This window comes from Meles meles, chromosome 20, assembly GCF_922984935.1.
Source record: "Meles meles chromosome 20, mMelMel3.1 paternal haplotype, whole genome shotgun sequence".
NCBI classification, from domain to species: Eukaryota; Metazoa; Chordata; class Mammalia; order Carnivora; family Mustelidae; genus Meles; species Meles meles.
The window spans coordinates 55,981,319-56,000,078 of NC_060085.1; the positions used below are offsets into that span (position 1 = coordinate 55,981,319).

Consider the following 18,760-nt stretch of genomic DNA (forward strand, 5'->3'; position numbering starts at 1 on the left):
AATACTAATCTTACTATTGGAGCAAGAAGGCAAGGTTTGGAAATAATTTCATCTGACTTTCCCATTTTACAGATGGGGAAACAGGCCTAGAGGAATGGACGTATCTACTGAAGGTCAAGTCCCTAATTAGTTGAAGAGAAGGTAAGAACTTGGATCTCTTGGCAAATACTCTGAAGGTCAGTGAGCTTCATTGCAGGAAAAGGAGGCCGCCACCAGCCTGGGATTTTTTTTTTTCTTAAAGATTTTATTTATTCATGAATGAGAGAAAGAGAGAGGGAGGAGAGAGACAATGAGGGGGAGAAGGGGCAGACTGAGGGGAGCAGTAGATTCCCTGCTTAGCAGGGGGCCTGATGCGGTACTCGATCTCAATACCCCAAGATCATGACCTGAGCTGAAGGCAGACACTCAACTGACTAAGCCACCCCAGATACCCAGCCTGGACTGTTTTAAGTACCAGGAAAAGGGGCGCCTGGGTGGCTCAGTGGTTTAAGCCTCTGCCTTCGGCTCAGGTCATGATCTCAGGGTCCTGGGATCGAGCCCCTAGTCAGGCTCTCTGCTCGGTGGGGAGCCTGTTTCTGTCTCTCTCTCTGCCTGCCTCTCTGCCTACTTGTGACCTCTCTCTCTCTGTCAAATAGATTAAAAAAAAAAAAAAAAAGAAGTACCAGGAAAGGAGCCTGTGTCTGCCACAGGTTCCAGGACTCCCAGCACCAGATACTGCTCTCTCCCTGCACTTACCCTGCAAGGGAGAAAGGCAGAGTGGACAGAGTGTGTCAGTGGAAAGCAATTCTGACCTCTCTTTCTGGAAGGTGCTTGGGGAGGCAGGATTTTTACAGGCTTTTTCATAGGGAGCAGGGCTTATTGCAAAGGTGGAGCTCCGGGGGAAAGGGGACAGGGCGGCAGGTAACAGGGTGGGACTCATTTCTCCTGGGGCTGCTGCAAATCCTACTAAGTGCAGTCTTTGCTGGATAATAAAAAGGTTGTTACTTTGAGCAAAAGTTACCAAAGGGCTAGCTAGGACACTGGCATCAGAGCAGCTGGACTCTAGAAGGCTAAGAGCAGTGGTTCTCAAACTCTGTGCTCATGGAACACTCGGGTTCTGTAAGCCACTACTCCAGCAGGGGTGAAAAGGTGATCTTTTTCTCAGTTGGTGGAAAGGGTTATTAGTTAAATAAATGATGCCACAACCATACAATGTAAAAAGTATGAGATTTATAAGTGTGAGCAAATGTGGAATGATAGCTAAGAGAAATTAAATGTCAAAGGTGTATAGAAGATTCAGTATAATTTGTTATCTTTCCAGTTAAAAAAGAGGATCAATGAATATACATCTTTATTACGTATATGCATTACAATTTCTGGAAGGATCCGTAAGAAGCTTGCTGGTGGTTACCTCTGGGGGTAGGTGGGAGTGGAGGAGTTCGGAGAGGGAAACTCGTGTTTCAGCAGGTATTCTTTTTTTTTTTTTTTAAAGATTTTATTTATTTATTTGACAGACAGAGATCACAAGTAGGCAGAGGCAGGCAGAGAGAGAGGAGGAAGCAGGCTCTTAGCAGAATAGAGAGCCCAACACGGGGCTCGATCCCAGGACCCTGGGATCATGACCCGAGACGAAGGCAGAGGCTTAACCCACTGAGCCACCCAGGTGCCCCTCAGCAGGTATTCTTTTGTGTAGTTTTGAAAAAAATTTTTTTTACCATGTACATGTTCATTCCCAAGATTTTTAATATGCAAAGGAACTAGGTGAGTGAGTAGAACTGTACCCCTTTAAATTTTCCAAACTCTAACACTTTTTTAAACTCTTGCCACCTGCTACTCAATAATGAATATTAATGCAAAAACTTGGGAACAGCTGATCACACTTCTTTTGACAACTTGTATATTCACGGGCACACATTTGTTTCTGATTGTGACCAGAATATAGACATATAATCTGGCCCTCTTTACAGGATGGACTTGAGTTTAAGCAATTCTCAGGCTTCCTGCCCAGGAGCCTCAGCATCTGAGGCCACTTGGGACCTGGAGGCTAAGCGGACAGCACAGCTCCGAGGGCCTGCTAGGGGGCGCTAAGCCAGGACTATGGCTCTTGTAGTTAGAAGAACCCCAGTGATCTGTACACTACCCTTGGGAACCAGGTCTAAGCCATGGGGCAGGAGAGAAAGTAAGGAGAAAAAAAATGAAAGACTCGGAGGGGAGAGAGGGATGGGAAAGACTTCTAGCACCATCGATAGTTAGGGTCCTGCCTTCTGGCACCAAGCAAGCATATTCTCAGTCATGCCCAGGAGACAGGCCCTTGTTAGTGGTGAGTTGGGCCTGTCACTAGTGTCTCCCGTTGGGAATTCTCTTTGTCCTGAAGAGCTAAGCCAGGGTGGCGGGGGGAGGGTTGTGCAGGGAGGTCTGACCCTATCCACTGAGGAGGACCATGAGCCTTCTAAATCCCTTGCCTCCCACACAGGCAATCCACCTGCCTTACCTCAGTCAGGGCCGAAGGGACCTTCTTCTGCTTCTTGAAGGTGGAGGGGTTGATGCTGTGGAAGACGGATGAGAAGGCACTGCTCGAGAAGCGGGGGGAGGACAGGGGGAAGCTCATGCTCACCGGCCGCTCTGTAACCAAGACAAGCCACAGGGAAGGGAGCTGAGTGTCCATATAGACAGGGATGCAGCTTGCTTTGGAATGTCAGTTCCTATAAAATTAGAGCTCTGGGCCCCTCCTGAGACGGGAATCGGCCTCATGATGGGATTTAGGTGTGACCAGAAAGGCAGGCACACTCCCTCTGCTGACACAAAGGGCATGGAGGCCAAGAGGGAAGGCTTTTTCTGGGTGCTGGCTATACCTTCTTCACCTGGGCTGTCCTCTGTGATAGCCTCTGGTGGCTCCAGAGGGAAGTCTTTGGTTTCAGGCCCAGTATACACTTGCTGTCCCTCTGGCCCAACCCTGCCTGGGCAAAGCCTGGACCCTGAGCACAGCCTCTAGGGGGCTAGGTTGGCTTCCTCAGCCTTCTCTATCACTCAAGGAGCCCTCAAGCCCTTTCCCGATCCACAACTCCTTGGCTGTCTCAAAATCCTTTTCCTGGAAAGGTCCCACAGAACACATGCCTATAGAACATTCTTGAAAAGAGGATCACCATGGCAAAGGAAACCCAAAGTACCACACCTGCTGTCCCCTTCACAGAGAGGCACCGGCCCAGCACTTCCCAGGCTTAGCTGCCCAGAGACCCTTTTCCTGGGCATGCCTATTGATATCCCATGGAGCCAGCATTTTAGGAACCAGTGCTGCGGGTGTGGGTTTAAGCCCCTGTTTCTTCCTCCAGGGCTGGTTTTGTTCTGAGCATCCCCAGGAAGAGTGGTTTCAGGCGCCAACCATGGCCAGTGAGAAGTCAACCGAAGAACAGTGGTCCCCAGTTACCTCTCAGCAGGCCTGGGACATCCCCGCCCCTCTTCTTCAGCTCCCCGTAGCAGCCGTCACAGACCTTGGCCATCCGGTCCTTGAGGTACTTCAGAGGGTACTTGTTTCTTGAACAGTTCCGGCATACAATCTGCAAGCCCGGTTGGAGACACACATCGGAACAGTGTGTGTGCATGTGCACAGGACCAGCATCCTCTCCCCTCTGCTGACTCACTCCCCGTCTCTCCAGGGACTGTTCTGAGCACAGGACCGTGCCAGGTCCCCCTGCTCTCTCATCGTGGAGACTCAGAGTTTCTGTGCAAGTGTCTATCAGTTTTCTGATGAGCCCTTAGCCAGGACGTGACACTTTTCCTCCAAAGACAGTAACTGTATGTGCCATGACTTTCTTTTGGGAATGGAGTGGTGTAATGAAATGGGATTTGGAGCCCTGGTTTGAGGCTATCAGTCAAATGGGGCTTCGCAATCGCTACCTCAAAGGGTTAGTGTGAAAACACCCTGCTCTTGGCCCAGCAGTAACTGCTGGTGCCCCTGAGTACCCGCCCCACATGACCCTATGCTCACACTCACCCAGATAAGGGGACTCACCTTGCCACAGGCGTGGCAGTGATGACGCCTCAGGGTGAGGGAGAAGTCGCAGCCACAGTTCATGCACATCATAACATGTGTGACAGGCACCAGAGTGGGGGGCCTCTCCCCCAGGCTGACCCCCAGCCTCTCCCGTACCTGCGACAATGGAATGGGGTGAGCAGCGTGGTCAGGAGATGGTTAGATGGCTGCCCTTTCTCCTGTACAGCGTGTGTATGTGTGGGTAGATTCTAATTCCACAACCACCCCCTCACTGCATCCTCCAGGATGCTAACCTTGGGTGAGAAACAGCCAGCTGGAGGCGTTGCACTTGGCCTGCACAGTGACTGCCTGGCCGTGGTGGAGTTGGTGCAAGGGGTGGCAGGAGGAGCCCAATGGAAGGAGCTGAGAGTCCTTCTGGGTGTGGCGGCGGCCCCCAAAACTCAGGGCTGTGAGGCCGGTGTCAGGTGGGTCTCAGGACCCCCACTCACCTCCACACTGTGGTGAAAGGCAGCCAGAGCCTGGGCCTTATAATCTTCAGGGAGGGCTCTGCTCAGACAGCTGTGCCACTCGTCCCGTTCTGCACAGGAGCTGTGGGCACAAAGCGGCGTGAGCAAGGCATGCAGCATGCACAGTGGCTCGGCCTTGCTTCTGGGAATAGATCAAGTTCCCCCACCTTTCCCTTGGCCACGCCTCTCGGTATCTGAGGTCCTGCCAAGCACCAGCCGTCTGCCAGACTGGCCTAGATTGTATCTGGGTACCTCTAAGAGCAGGGCAGCCAGGGCAAGGAAGCTATCCTCTGGGCCTGCTTGTTTCCCTGCAACTCAGGACTGTCACCACTATCTCTAACTCCCAGAGCTGCGGTGGGGAAGAAATGACATGTGGGCTTGTTAATGGCAAAGCACTGAGCAGAAGCAAAGGGCACGAGGGAGGCGCAGTGGGTACCACCCTTAGGAGGGATGGGAGCAGGGTGCAGAGGGCTGTGTACACGAGGGGAGGAGGGGTAGGCAAAAATGGAAAAGTTTAACATCCCTGTCACCCCATCGTCCTCCTCATTTTTCCACATAGCTTCCTAGACACTCTGTCATCCAACCAGTTGACTTCACAATTCCCAAAACCCATTCACGATTTTCTGAATGGTGAGCGTTGTCCTAGTAGGCAGCAGGGTAAAAATTCTCCCAGGGCCCACTAGGTGGCACTCCCACCCTGAGTAAGAGTGTGGTCTGCCCCAGGAAAGCCAGGAGCCAGGACCAGTTGGTCTGGGAGGGAGGTAGGAGGAATGGACAACCAGATGCCATGTCCCTGAAGGGAGACGTATGGGTCTGCCTGTCTCCTGGAAGCTTCAGCGTGAAGTACCTTGCAGGAAGGTGACCGGCTGGTCAGTGACAGTGGCTCCTGGAGGCCACTGGCCAAGGGGCAGCGCCCCTGCCTAACAGAGATGGGCAGCATCACCTGAAGGGCTGATTGTGGCCTGTCCCCACCCACACCTCACAGCTGAACAAAGAGAAACCATACCCTAACCTTCTCAGACCCTTGACTTTACCTAGAGATGAGGAGAAAAGATGCCATGGAACCCCATCTAGGCATCACCTCCTCCAGGAAGCCTTCCCTCACTTCCCCAGATGGGTGGTTACTCCTTTGAATTTTCAAGGTTTCTTCTACCCACTGGGGCAGTAGATAGTAGTGGATAAGAGATCTGGGTCATGCAGTCCTGCATTTGAGCCCCAGTTCCCCCTCACATGGCCATGTGACCCCTCTCCAGGCCCCAATTCCCTATGCATAGGAGAAGTCTCAAGCCCCACAGCCGAGAGTGGCGATGGGGTCAGAGGAGGGGCCTGAGACCCAGCTGGTGCCCAATGCTGTTACTCTTGTCATCAACACTTTTAACTATTACAGCAGTTACAGTCTATATCATGACCTGTATGTAACTCTCCTGCCCTTCATGCAGGCCTCCCCCGAGCAAGCTAGGTTGAACTCTTGTGTCCTCAGCACAGGACCTGGCACTGAGGAGTGGCTACTAAATGCTGAAGGAGTAAAGGCAATGCATGACAACGTATCAGTGTTTGTGCATCCTGGAACCACCACCCCACCCAAAGGGCACTGCAGCCACCCCCAGGGTCATGCCCCGGCTGAGAGGGGAGACACCCTTGCCTTGGACACTGTGTCCCAGCCCCCACAGTGGCCCCAGTAGGGGCCACATCTGCCTGGTTTCTGAGCCCAGAGACTCGAGTTGGCCCTGCCCTGAAAGAGGGAGGGGGGGAAGCTCTTTTGCTGCCTAGAGTGAATCTCTAGGAGAGATTCCAGAGGTGGAATCTCTGGGTAGACAAAGGCCTGGAGAAAACACAGACACTGCTGACGGAAAGGCCACACCCCCAAACCAGGGAAAGGCAAACCATGAATTCTCACTCATTATGTTTTTCTCTCACTCTCCAGATAAGAAAGCCTAAAAGCAGACCACTTCATGAACTGAAGTGTACAATGCATTTTTACTCGGCTTAACTTCTCCCATTGCTGTAAAAACCCAATAATCTGTAGACTTTTAAAACATGAGACATTAGTATCGTTATAGTTAAATGACAGGCTCTAGAAGGTAAGTCCCTTGACTTATATTATAATACTAAAATAGAAATGACACATCCAATTTGTTATTCCAACCTTTAACCACATCTGTAACATCCTGCCCCTCTCTCCCCCAGACCCTCCCTCTACCTCCCCATACCTGGCAGATAGAGTCAGGCAGGACTGGGAAGTGTCAATCTTTAGAGCATATGGCACTTTCTCCATCACAGGGCGACTGACCTGGAAAACCAACAGCAGACTGTCAGGGTGTGGGCAGGGAGGGGCAATCACAGACCCGACTCTTCTTCTGGTCCTGCCACCGTCCCTCTCTGAGCCTGAGTTCCCTTATCTGCAAAGAGTAAACCTTCATTTGGTGGTAGATGCTGTGTGTGTCTGTGTGTGTGTGTGTCTGTGTGTGAGTCTCTGTGTGTCTGTGTGTATGTGCTGGGGGGAGTGCCAGCTCCAACTCTGTGGCCACCCCTAGGAAGGTGGGCATGTACCCTAAAGGACTGAAAGCAGGCTCTGTACAGATATCTGTATACTCTGTTCATAGCAGCATTATTTACAGTCGCCAAAAGGTGAAAGGAGCTTAATGTCCATCCAAGAACAAATGGAAAAATAAAATACGGTCTGTATGTACAATGGAGTATCATTTTTTAAAATTTTTATTTATTTATTTGACAGAGATCACAAGTAGTCAGAGAGGCAGGGAGAGAGAGAGAGGGAAGCAGGCTCCCCGCCAAGCAGAGAGCCCGGTGTGGGGCTCAATCCCAGGACCCTGAGATCATGACCCAAGCTGAAGGCAGAGGCCTTAACCCACTGAGCCACCCAGGCGCCCCTACAATGGAATATCATTAAGCCATAAAAAGGGAGGATATTCTGACACAGGTTGCAACATGGATGCCCCTTGAGGACATCCTGCTAACTGAAAAAGGCCAGTCACAAAAAGACAAATACTAGATGATTCTATTTACATTAATTATCTAGAGCAAATTCCTAGAGGCAAAAAGTCGGATGGTGGATGCCAGGGGTTGGGGGCTGGAGGAATGGGAGGGGTTCGGAATGAGGCTGGAGATGATAAAAGTTCTAGAAATGAATGGCGGCGATGGTTGCACAACAGTGTGATATACTCAATGTCACTGAACTGCACACTTAGAAATGGTTAACATGGTAAATTTATGTTATATATATTTTACCAGTTCAAAAAACTTTACTGAATACCCACTTGTTCCCTCCTTATGTTTCCTTATGGGTTTTCCTCTTTTTAGGATGTCCGTCCCTTTCTATTTCCCCATCTGTCCAAATATTAACCACCCTGAAGGATGCAGCTCCCCTCCTCCAGGAAGTCCTCCTTCCCTCTCTCCTCTCTCTGGACTACCTACAGCACAATCCTGCTATAACCCACAATGTAACACTGTTTCCTTGGGGCTGCCTCTTCCTGCTGGTCGATATGCTCCTAGAAGCGGGGATGCGGTCTTTCCTTCCCTGAGGTCTCCTCTCCCCACCCACCCCAGGGTCCCTAGCACCAGGCATTTACCTTCATACTGGCCACTGACAATGTGTTCTTGAGCCGGTATTTCCCATCCTTCTGGGGATACGTGTACAGGAGCACATCACTCATCTGGAAAGAAGGGAACCTAATCAGACATGAAGGCTGTGTAGGGTGTCTGCCCTGGAAGATCACTGAACTCTGGAGAGCAGAGGCATCCTGCCTTCACCAGTGACCCTCACAGGAGAGCAAAACCACCCTCAGCAAACACATGAGTCCCTTTCCTTAAATTCTACTCCTATGTCAAGAGTTAAGAAGAAAAAATGCAGTTGTCCACAAAAAGTCAAGTACAGGAATGTTCACAGAGGCTTTATTTGTAACAGTCAAACAGGGGAAACACCCCAGATGTCTAATCAACAGGTAAATGGATAAATGAACTATGGTACATCCATACCACAGAGAACTACACAGCAACCAAAAGGAGCTGATGGTCCACATTGTAGCATGATGAATCTCAAAAACATGCTAAGTGAAACAAGTTAGACACAGAGGGGTACACACTGCTTCATAACATTTCTGTAAAGATCCAGACCAGGCAACACTAATCTGTAGTGACGGAAATTAGGCCAGTGGCTGTTTGGGGAAGGGATGGGGGAAGTGAGTGCTAAGGGGCACAGTGCAACTTTTGGGGGGTGTCTAGAAATATGCTATATTTGATTTTGGTTGGTGGTAGTTGATCCAGGTGGTAGTTACACAATGGCACATATTAATCAATAGGCAGACACATACACTTGAGACTGATATGTTTTACTCTACAGATGAAGCTGTCATAAAGTACAGTTAAAGGAGAGATGAGGAGAGGGGGGAAGCTCCTTGAGGATAGCGAGCTGGTGGGTCCTGGTCACTGGTGTATCTCCAGTGACCACAGTAGGTATTTAATATTTGCTGAATGAACAATTGAAGCTCCTTGCCCCCATCCAGGGCAGAGGGGAAAAACTATGGAAGTCGCCTCACCTCCATAGGGGAGCGTGTTTCTGTTGAGCTAAAAAGGCGACATCAGTTCTTACCCTGTTCTGTAGCAGCTATGTGACTGTGGGCAAGCTGGCTCCCTCTCTGAGCCTCAGCTTCCTCCCTACAAAGCGGGGAGGCACAGCCACACCCACCTCATTATGGACGCTGAGAAAGAATGGCCCCCAGTGAACCCACCATACATGGGAGCCAGCATAAACTAGGGGTGTTGTGAGGACTGAACAGGACAAGGCCTCTAAGGGGCTGAAACAGAGCAAGAACTCAGGATTAGCATTTCCTCCCCCAACAGAGAGTCTGCTGAGGGAACAGACAGATGAAGCTTCCTGCCACCAGCTCTTAGGATCCCAACATTGCAGGCAGAGCGGTGTAGGAGAACTGGCCTGGACATAAAGCCACTGCGTGCTCAGGCAAAACCTTCCTGTCTCTGGACCTCGCTGTCTCTAACCAGAGTTGGAGTAGACCAGGAACCAGCAAACTTTAAAGGCCTAGATAATAAGTATTTAAGTCTTTGTGGGTCACAGAGTCTCTGTAACAACTATTCAACTCAGCCACTGCAGTCCAAAAGCACTCATGCCATCCACGAACAAATGCACGAGACTGTTCCAACAGAACTTTATGAACAAGAACAGGTGGCAGGATGACCCCCAGGTTAGAGGAACCTTCAAAGCCCCTTCCAGCTCTGCCCTTCTAATAATGACAAGACTCACTCTGGGCCAGGTGCTGAGCCAAGCACACTGACCTCAATTCAGCCCCCAACAATCCCCCAGGCAGGCTCTACCATCATCATCCTCATTTCACAGAGGGAGAAACTGAGGCACAGAGAGCGCTGACACCCTGCCCAAAGTTACAATGCCTGTAAGTGGCAGAGGCAGGATCATACGTAAATGAATGCGCCTCTAGTGTGTTCAGATGTGGCGTGTTGGGGGTGGCCACATGGTGAGTCCTGGCCCCATCTGGGAACAGTGACCAAACCTGGGCACAGAGCCTGGCTCATAAACCCGCCCACCATGGGGAGCTGGCTTGTCACTCATCAGAGCAGTTCCAGCCTTTGGGTGGCTGCCCCTCAAGCACCTGCTGCCATGGCAACTGCCATTAGCACCCTGCAGGTTTTATGAGTGGGCAGGATCAGGCTGCCTCCCCTGGCCCAGAGTTCTTGCCTCTTTCAAGCAGGTGTCTTACAGCCTGATTTGGAGGAAGACGGATTAATTCTTTGTGGAGGAGAGAAGGGGAATCTCTCACAATAATGAGCCACCAGTGGGAAGACCCACTGACCACAGGGCCATAGTGGGAACCTCTCTGTAGCATGACCACAACCCCTGTGCTGGTGGGCAGATGCCCTTTGTTCTACAATTACAAGTATTTTATGAAACTGGCACTTTACAGGGAAGAAAAATTCTTAAGTGTGTTCATCGTGGCTCTTCCTGGCTCAAGAATCTCCCTCCCATCTCTCTCTCCAGAGATATTTATGAAGGTCCTATGCTAAGACAGAGCAAACAATGGGACCCAGGTTCAGCCTGCAGGGAGCTATGGCCTAATAATAACAAGGGAATAAGAGAGACCCAGGCCTACCATCGAGAAGCATTCGAGATGCATGAGGGAGAGGCTATGAAGAAAGGCCAGTTGGATGCTGGAGGGCAGGTGAAGGAGGGGAGGAGAGAAGGACAGAGCAAGGGGAAGGAGGGAGGCTGGGGGGAAAGATAGACTCAGTAAGATCAGGACGCGGACAGTCAGGGTCCCTGTGAGAAGCACACGCAGAAGCAGAGCCTGGGAAGAGGTGGCCCATGGGGAATGGCCAGGGGACCGGCATGGAGCTCCCTCTATTCCAGCTGCTGCTTCACTCCCTTCCCTCGTTGGCAGGAGGGACTAGTACCCCACTGTAAAGAGAAGGGCAATGACAGATGTGCCACGGGCCTCAGAGCTAGTGTCAGAACTGGGGGGGGGGGGGGGTGAATCCAGTCTATCTGACCGCAAAGCTCACACTCCTTTATCACCATCCCAGACCTCCGTTTTTCATCCTCAAAGGACACAGTCACGGGCTCCAGCTCTCCCCAGGGCTGTGCTGGTGCAGGTGGAAGACGTGTATCCCATGGGGCAATTGTCAGAGGGAAGGGAGGACACTGTTACCAGATAAGCTGCCTCTTTGTGCCTCATTTAACTCCCCAAAGATCCCAGTATTTCTGTTTCCTCCTGGGAAACCAGAGGCTCAGACATGTCTGTGACTTGTCTAAGGGTGACAGAGGGGCTAAGAATTGGGTAAGGATCTAACCTGCTCTCACTGGCTCATGACCACAGATATCCGTAAATTCAAGGGTATGATTTCTTGTCAATAGAAAAGAGTTTTCAAATTTTTATTTATTTATTTTTTTAAGATTTTATTTATTTATTTGACAGAGATTACAAGTAGGCTGAGAGGCAGGCAGAGAGGGAGAGGGAAGCAGGCTCCCTGCTGGGCAGAGAGCCCGATGCGGGGCTCGATCCCAGGACCCTGAGATCATGGACCTGAGCTGAAGGCAGAGGCTTAACCCACTGAACCACCCAGGCACCCCGAGTTTTCAAATTTTTAGACAAATTTTTAGACTATGGAACAAAGGACGGCTTCCCCCTGACTGTCTTTGCTCTTCCTCTTTGCTCCCGGGGCCCTGAGATTCCGTCCACCCTCTTCTCGTAACTCGAATCTACATTAGACACCGAAGGTTGAAGGTACAGCATGGGCTTTTATCTCTTCGTTTCCAGGGTCCAGCACACCAGAGGTGCTCACTAAATATCTAAAACAGGTTCTTAGACACTTGGAGCCTGTTTGCTGTTACTTTGCACACAATTCTAACAAAGTGTAAGGAGACTATTGGGGCAGCCTTGACTGACAGTAATTTTTAAAAAAATGAAAGCTAAAACCGTGAAAAACGGAGAGAAAATTATACACAGCAGGTTGGAGTACTTAAAAGGCGAAACAACTTGGAGGCGTAGGACTGGGGCAAATTGCTGCGTGTAGCTCCACAGCCGCAGAGGCTGATGTTACCAAGCGACAGGCCTGGACATTCCCTGGTCCTCTAGAATGTGGTTGTAGAGCATCAGAAACGTTACACTGTCCTCTGTCTTGTGCACAGTGGAGACGCTAGACTGGGGTCACAACCCTGGTTCCCTTCTGGGCCTCTGCCACCAACCTACTGGGAGATGCAGCCAAGGAAACTCCCCTTTTGGATCTCAGTTTTCTCAGGCGTTAGAGAAGGCGCTGAACAGTTATTTCTAGGGTAAGAACTTCCCAGTGGTAGGATGTGTCAGATGGGGACACAGGTAATTCAGTTTCGGCAAAATTCCATTTAAAATCACTCAAAGGGTTGTGCTTGGGAGGAGTTAAGCCCTTAGCTCCCTGGAAAGCTCACTTCTTTAGAACGCTCCTCATCCTCAGTATTCGGCTCTGTTCCAGCACCTACCCCGCCCTTCCAGTGGTCTCTGAGTAAGGACCCTAGAAAGCGTCGCAGAATTGGACAGTTCGGGGGCTGGGCTGGGGGCCAGGTACTTACCAGGAACAGGTGCCGAGGGCGTCTGCTTCTCCCCGTTACTTTCATCAGGGTCCCCTCCTTCAGAAACTCCTGTGGGGAGAGAAGTAGACCTGGGGAGTCAGGCTAATGCCTGCTGCCATCCTGAGGAAGGGTGGGGAAAAGGCCCTGAGTGGGAAACCCAAGTTACAATGCTTCCCAAAGTGCTACAGAATGGCTCCTGAGTGAACTCCAGCGTTAGGGAGATGCCCATGTTTGTCCCAACGGCACTGGACACAGACAGGCAGCTCTGCTTCTTAGGAGCACCCCACCTTGACTCATCCCAAGCCCCAGACACTGTGCTGGCTTCCAAGTGATCCAGACAGGGACTCTTTCCCTGATTTGCTGCCATGAGGAGACCTTCAGAACGGAGCCTCTGAAGGTTTGCTAAAACAGCTGAGGACCTGCGAACAGTTGCTACAGGCTCCGTGATTCTGGAGGGTGTTACTTAAAAATAAATAAATTAGATGTTTAACAAATACTTACTAACCTGATGACCCAGGGCCAAAACACCAAATGTGATTTTACACAATCTCGGACCAGTGTTATGCCTGCTAATTCTGAGCAAATTATCCTGAGCACAACCTCTCATTTCTTTCTCTTGTCCTTCATGGACCATAGCAGGTAACCAACACATTTTTTATTATTTTTGAGCTGAGTTTTATGTTTTCCATTTGGAAGCTCAGAAGTGGGTAAATTTGTCTCTTGAAAAATGATATCATTTTAAGATGCTTTGTTGGGGCTCTTGAGAGATGGTTTTCCTGATTTCCCAGCAATGCTGGGCTAAACTAAAAATACTCGGCGTCTCTTCTTCTCAGAGGTGAAGAGAACCACAGGGGACACTGAACCCAAATGGCACTGTTTCTTTAAAGGTCCTGAAAGTGGAAAACCCTGGGAGGGAGGCAGCCCGTGGGCCTTGTGAGCCCAGCAGAGCCGGGCCCTGCCCTCCCTCCGCGGGTAAACAGCACCTGCAGCCAGGCCTGTCTGGGACCAGCCCAGTTGAACAATGGGTCTTATCAGAGCCTCGCCCGCCAGCCTGCCTACCAGGCCGCCCTCTGTCCCTGCCCATGGCGGCGGTGGCACTCACCCTTCCTGGCTGGAGGAGATCCCCTTGGCCCCGAACACTGTGCTCAATGTGGACCAACTTCTGCAGGTTTTCCTGTGGGTGGGAGGAGAGCAAGGGAGAGATGGTCAGGACCCCTTCAAGGGGTCTTAGTCCCTCTGTTAGGAGTGGCATTACTTCTACTTCAGAGGAGGAAAACAGAACCCAGAAGGGCCTTGCCCAAAATCTGACCTCCTGTCAGTGGCAGGTTCAGGACCTGCGCGTGGGTCTGCAGGATGCCCGGCACGTGGCCTGCCTATCCTCAGGCTAGCCCCTCCGGGCCTGGATCCGATGTTGCCATCTTCTGCAGGCCATGGGCAAAGCCACTTGCCCTTGCTGCACTATCTGATACCGATATATATCTCCAGGCCATGGCTCCTACTCTACATCTGCATGCCCCATAAGGCCTGGAGCATCCAGACTCCAGACCAGACTGTCTCTCTGGGCTTACAGCCTGGGGTGGGGCCTCTGAGGGAGAGTAATCAAGAAAACGTTCCACCAGGGGAAGAAACACATCTGTGCTCCTTGAAGAAAAATAAATGTGTCTGGGAACTGTTGGCCCTCACTGGGTTACCCACAATATGCAGTGACATGCCTCCCTTCCCTCTGTACAGCACCCCATTATACTAGAAATAACAAGCGTCTAACCCGTGGGGTGGGTGCCCCCTGAGCCTTATGCAGGGTCAGGCTGCATGTCAATTAACAAGGTGAAAATTGTATGTAGGAAAATTGCCTTGAAGAGCCTTTTACCCTGTCCATAGTTTTGGGCACAAAATTCTGCACATTAGAAATGTGTAGTAGTTGTTCCGTTTCCACTCATGATGTAGAATGCTGCAAGAGAACAGTGTCCCTAGCCTGATCATAAGAAAAGGCTAATCTACAGAGCCTTGGCTCTTCTTACATCTGCTAGAGAGCTGAAGTCCCAAGGCCACCAGCGGACCCGAATCCCGAAGACTGACAAGCCCCTTCACAGCGACGTGAGACACATGCACCGTTGCCAACGCACAGGAGGAAGAGGCGGCCAGCATAAAGGAGGACGAGAAGAAAGCAGCTAAAATGTTAATGGATTCTGAAAGGTCAGGTGTGGGCTGGTGGGACAGTTTAGAATAACAGAGAGCCCCAGACGCCAGGCACATCTGCAGTCACTTGCGAGCTCTTTTCTAGCAGTTCCCGCCAGGTGCTCACAAGGAAGACGAGGGGCAGGGCAGGGGGCCAGAAAGAAGCCCCCTTGGTGGTGAAGGCATGCAGGCTGCCACTGGGGGGCTGGCATAAAATCCCAGCCCCCTCTCTTGTATAAAACTCTCAGCCCCTGGGAGAGGCCAAGAAATCCACTCCCAGAGGACAGGCCAAGTGCCACTCACTGCTCCTGGGGAAAGGGCAGAAGTAAAAGCCGTCTTCCCTGAGGAGAAGGGAGGTGCCCCTTTGGGCCCAGGATTGTGCATGAATACTAAGCAGAAACCCATCCAAGCCCTGCCACAGCCATAGCCGTGTTTGGCTACCATGCAGAGGAGGGGCAGCACGGCACAGAAAGCCTGGCTAGCAGGCCCTGCCTAAGACCGAGGCTTGTCCCAGAGAGCAGAGACTTGGGAGCGCAGTGCTGCATAACAGGAAACAGCAGGCTCCCTCTGAGAAGGGGCAAGAGCATAGAGAGAGGCCCCTTCTGTGGTGCAGGGGTTGCTAAGAGCCACAGGTAGAGAAGAAAAGTAAGAAAAGCTCTCTGGCATCTCAGGCGCCACAAACAGTGCCAGGTAATAGCAGCCCCTCTGGATGAGTGGGACGTCTGTGGGGCTCTGAAGGGGACAGAGCAGTAACAGAACCCAGACCCAACGCCCCACCCGTTACGTGAATGGCACGATCAAAACACAGGCACTCCTACTGCTGGGGTAGATACTCCCCCAGTCTCCGCAATTCTTCCAACACATAGTGTCGGCGTTCGATCAAACGTTATGAGAAACATAAAAAGCAAGAACGAACCCCAACTCGTTTTCAAGAAATAAAGCGTCCAACCAAACAAGAAGGAGAGGTGACACAAGTGTTAGAACCAGCAGACAGGAACTTAAGAGTAATGGCGATTGTTCTAAGAAATAAAATCTGTTCAGAGAGGAGGATGGTGGTTGCCAGGGGCTGGGGGAGGGGCTCAGTGTTTAGTCGGGACAGTTTCAGTTGGAGACGGTGCGGGAGTTCTAAAGGCAGACGGTGGTGATGGCCACACAACAATGTCAGTGTGCTTCATGCTGATGAACAGTGCACTTAGAAATGGCTAAGATGGTCCATTTTATGGGGCGCCTGGGTGGCTCAGTGGGTTGAGCCTCTGCCTTCGGCTCAGGTCATGATCCCAGGGTCCTGGGATCGAGCCCCACATTGGGCTCTCTGCTCAGCGGGGAGCCTGCTTCCTCCTCTCTCTCTCTGCCTGCCTCTCTGCCTACTTGTGGTCTCTGTCAAATAAATAAAATCTAAAAAAAAAAAGAAATGGCTAAGACGGTCCATTTTATGTTATGTGTATTGTACTTCAATACAAAATTTTTTTAAAGTCTATTTTAAAAAATGACAGTGAAAGTCAGAGAGCCCAGACATACACCTGTCCCCTCACTCTGTTCTAAAGGGAGACAGTTTACGTTTATGCTATGGGGAAGAGGATAGTCGATGGCTAATTTGATCTAAAGCCTCGAAAGCCTGACTTTGCAAGCAGATGTGGGATTTTCCTTCTGGGAATCTGAGGCTTGGTCTGAGTGACTGCAGTTAGAAGCAAGGTGCCTCCATTCTCTGATGCAACCTGTGACCAGTTCCTGAAGGAGTTCCCAGGGCTCACAAACCTGGAGCCAACTCTAAACCTCCAGGCCTACATTTCATGACATTCCTCAGGGCTGGGTGAAGAAAAGACAGACCTGTTGTGGGAAAGAGAGGAACGGTCCTTGTGTACATCTCTGTGTGTCAGTGAGAGAGGAGCAGGGCCATGTGCATGGACAGGTGGATATGTTTTCATGCAAGAATATGTGTGAGGTTGCAGGTCTGATCCTGTAAGTGACGTGTGCAGGCATGTCGGGCTGGTGGCTAAGAAAGGCTCCCATTCAAACCCAGCTCCCACGCTGAGACCTGAGGGATCGTCGGTGAAGCAACCTGTCTCTCCAGGCCTCAGTTTCCTTGCTTGCGACACTGGGCTGATAATAGTTCCCCTGAGCATTAGAGAACATAAGGCATGATCCCCTGCTCAACAGAGGGAGCTGTGGTCACCAGGAGAAGGATGCTACACAGGAATCTGCCACAGCCTTTCCTGAAAAGCTGGTGAGGATGACTTCTCCCCCTTCTAAGACTTTCCCCTCCCGTCTTCCTTACTGCTCCCATTGCTCCCTTGTCCTTCATCAAGATATGAGGATCACGGCAGGGAAGGGGTCACCTGGGCCACTGCTCTTAGAGTCACACTTCCCAAAGCCTCTCCCATCACCTAACAGTTTTCTGTTAACAGGCTGCTAAATGGATTTATAGTTTGGCTTGGCTGTCAGTACTCTATCCTAGTGAGCTTATTAGTGGCATTTCAGACCTGGTGTCAGGTGGGTATGTGGGTCCCATTTTAGGGTGGTGGGATGTGGCATGTCCTAGAAAACGTATCTCCAACTTAGCTACCTTTGTGGGGAGTTACAGCAATGGTTTGATGTGAGCATAAAACCCACGTGAATGCTACTGCCTCCAGGAAACCTTCCCTGGTTCTCACAACCAGTAAGTACTTCCCAGATTCTACTGAAGGCAATGTGGAGATGCAGAAGGCTTTATAAAATGGGGGAATGGCACCACCAGACATATTTTAACAGGATCACTCTGAATGGAATGGCAGGGTTGGGAGGTGATGAGGCCTGAGGTGGGTAGTGGCCATGGGGAGGGAGAGGCAGAGCCCCAGCCTGTCCTTTAGCCTCTCAAGCCACTGAGCTCTGCCCTGGCATTGGGCAGGACCCACCTGTCCATGGCCCAGGCAGAGTCCTAGCTTGATCCCAGGAAGTGTGCAGTAGGGGCTGCTAATCCAGAGCAGGCCCAGTGTGGTATCCCCAGGCAGCTGGAGAGACAGGAGCCAGCCTGTGCCAGGCACAGCACCTAACCCCAGTCTTCAAGAAAGCTGGGGGAAAGCACTCCAGGGGCTCTGGCTGCAGCTCCTCCAGTTCCTTCTGCAGGAGGGTGCCACCTGCAGGAGGGAAGATAAGGCCCTTCCTGGCCCAGTCTTCCTTTTTGGAAACAGAGGCATCCCTGGCTAAGCAAGATGCAGAGAAGCCAGCCCATCTGCTGCCACGTCACAACAGGGCAAGGGACGCCAAAGCATTCCCGTCTGTGGCTACACTGAAGGAAATCCTACTGTATGTACAGGATGCCAAAACAACACGCACCAAGGAGCTCATGGACCCCAGAGCTGGAGGGCAGGCGACCCGATGATGACGACATGTCTGATGTACCGACTTTCACATCCATCTGGCTTTCGCCTCCACACTCAGCACACCATCTCTTCAGACTCTTGTCCTATCACCTCGCCTGCTCCCATCTTCCACCTATGCTGGGTTCCTCTCTGATCTCTGATGTGACCTATGCTTCTCACTCTCCATGCCTCTGCCCAGGCTCGCCCCCTTTCCTGGCACACCTTTCCTCTCTCTGTTTTTGAGGCATGTGTCCTCCCTGTGGGGGTACCTCCCACATCATCTCTTCTCACAGCCCCAGCTGGGAGGGATGGCTTCCTTCTCTGAACCATGTAGCATTTTCTCTCTCCCTTATGATGCTTATCATGTCCACATGTTTACTCCTCCATACGCCGTGATATCCTCTGTGCTGGGATTCATGTCTTATCTCTGGATCTCCAGTCCCCAACACAAGACTGACGGAGTAGGTGTCCCATAGATGTGACGCTCCTCCTCTTCTTCTACCTGTGGATGACTCACTAAAACGATGCTCTTTGTATTTGCCATAGCAGAGCTGAGCAAGTACTCGGCAGGCATAGCACCATCACTCCCACCTCTGCCCGTAGGACATATCACTAACTGACCACCAAACTCCTTCCCCCTGAGCTAGGATCAGCCTCAGGATACTTCTCAACACAAAGCTCT

At 51.1% G+C, this 18,760-nt stretch overlaps 1 protein-coding gene and 1 long non-coding RNA gene across 4 annotated transcripts in view; one reads left to right on the top strand and one right to left on the bottom strand.

The window, feature by feature from the left end:
• LOC123932349 overlaps window positions 1-3,429 on the top strand; it is a 28,488-nt gene extending 25,059 nt beyond the window's left edge. Inside the window, exons 2-3 of the long non-coding RNA XR_006816429.1 lie at window positions 73-141; window positions 3,309-3,429. This is a non-coding gene — a long non-coding RNA (uncharacterized LOC123932349). The remainder of the gene's footprint in view (window positions 1-72; window positions 142-3,308) is intronic.
• FGD5 (FYVE, RhoGEF and PH domain containing 5) overlaps window positions 1-18,760 on the bottom strand; it is a 123,273-nt gene that overhangs the window by 12,056 nt on the left and 92,457 nt on the right. For all 3 annotated transcript variants that reach the window (XM_045990351.1, XM_045990350.1, XM_045990352.1), the window contains exons 11-18: window positions 13,668-13,739; window positions 12,566-12,634; window positions 8,064-8,147; window positions 6,687-6,766; window positions 4,459-4,558; window positions 3,989-4,126; window positions 3,404-3,533; window positions 2,471-2,601 (exon numbers count right to left, since the gene is read on the bottom strand). In XM_045990351.1, coding sequence (XP_045846307.1) covers window positions 2,471-2,601; window positions 3,404-3,533; window positions 3,989-4,126; window positions 4,459-4,558; window positions 6,687-6,766; window positions 8,064-8,147; window positions 12,566-12,634; window positions 13,668-13,739 — 804 coding nt within the window. The remainder of the gene's footprint in view (window positions 1-2,470; window positions 2,602-3,403; window positions 3,534-3,988; window positions 4,127-4,458; window positions 4,559-6,686; window positions 6,767-8,063; window positions 8,148-12,565; window positions 12,635-13,667; window positions 13,740-18,760) is intronic.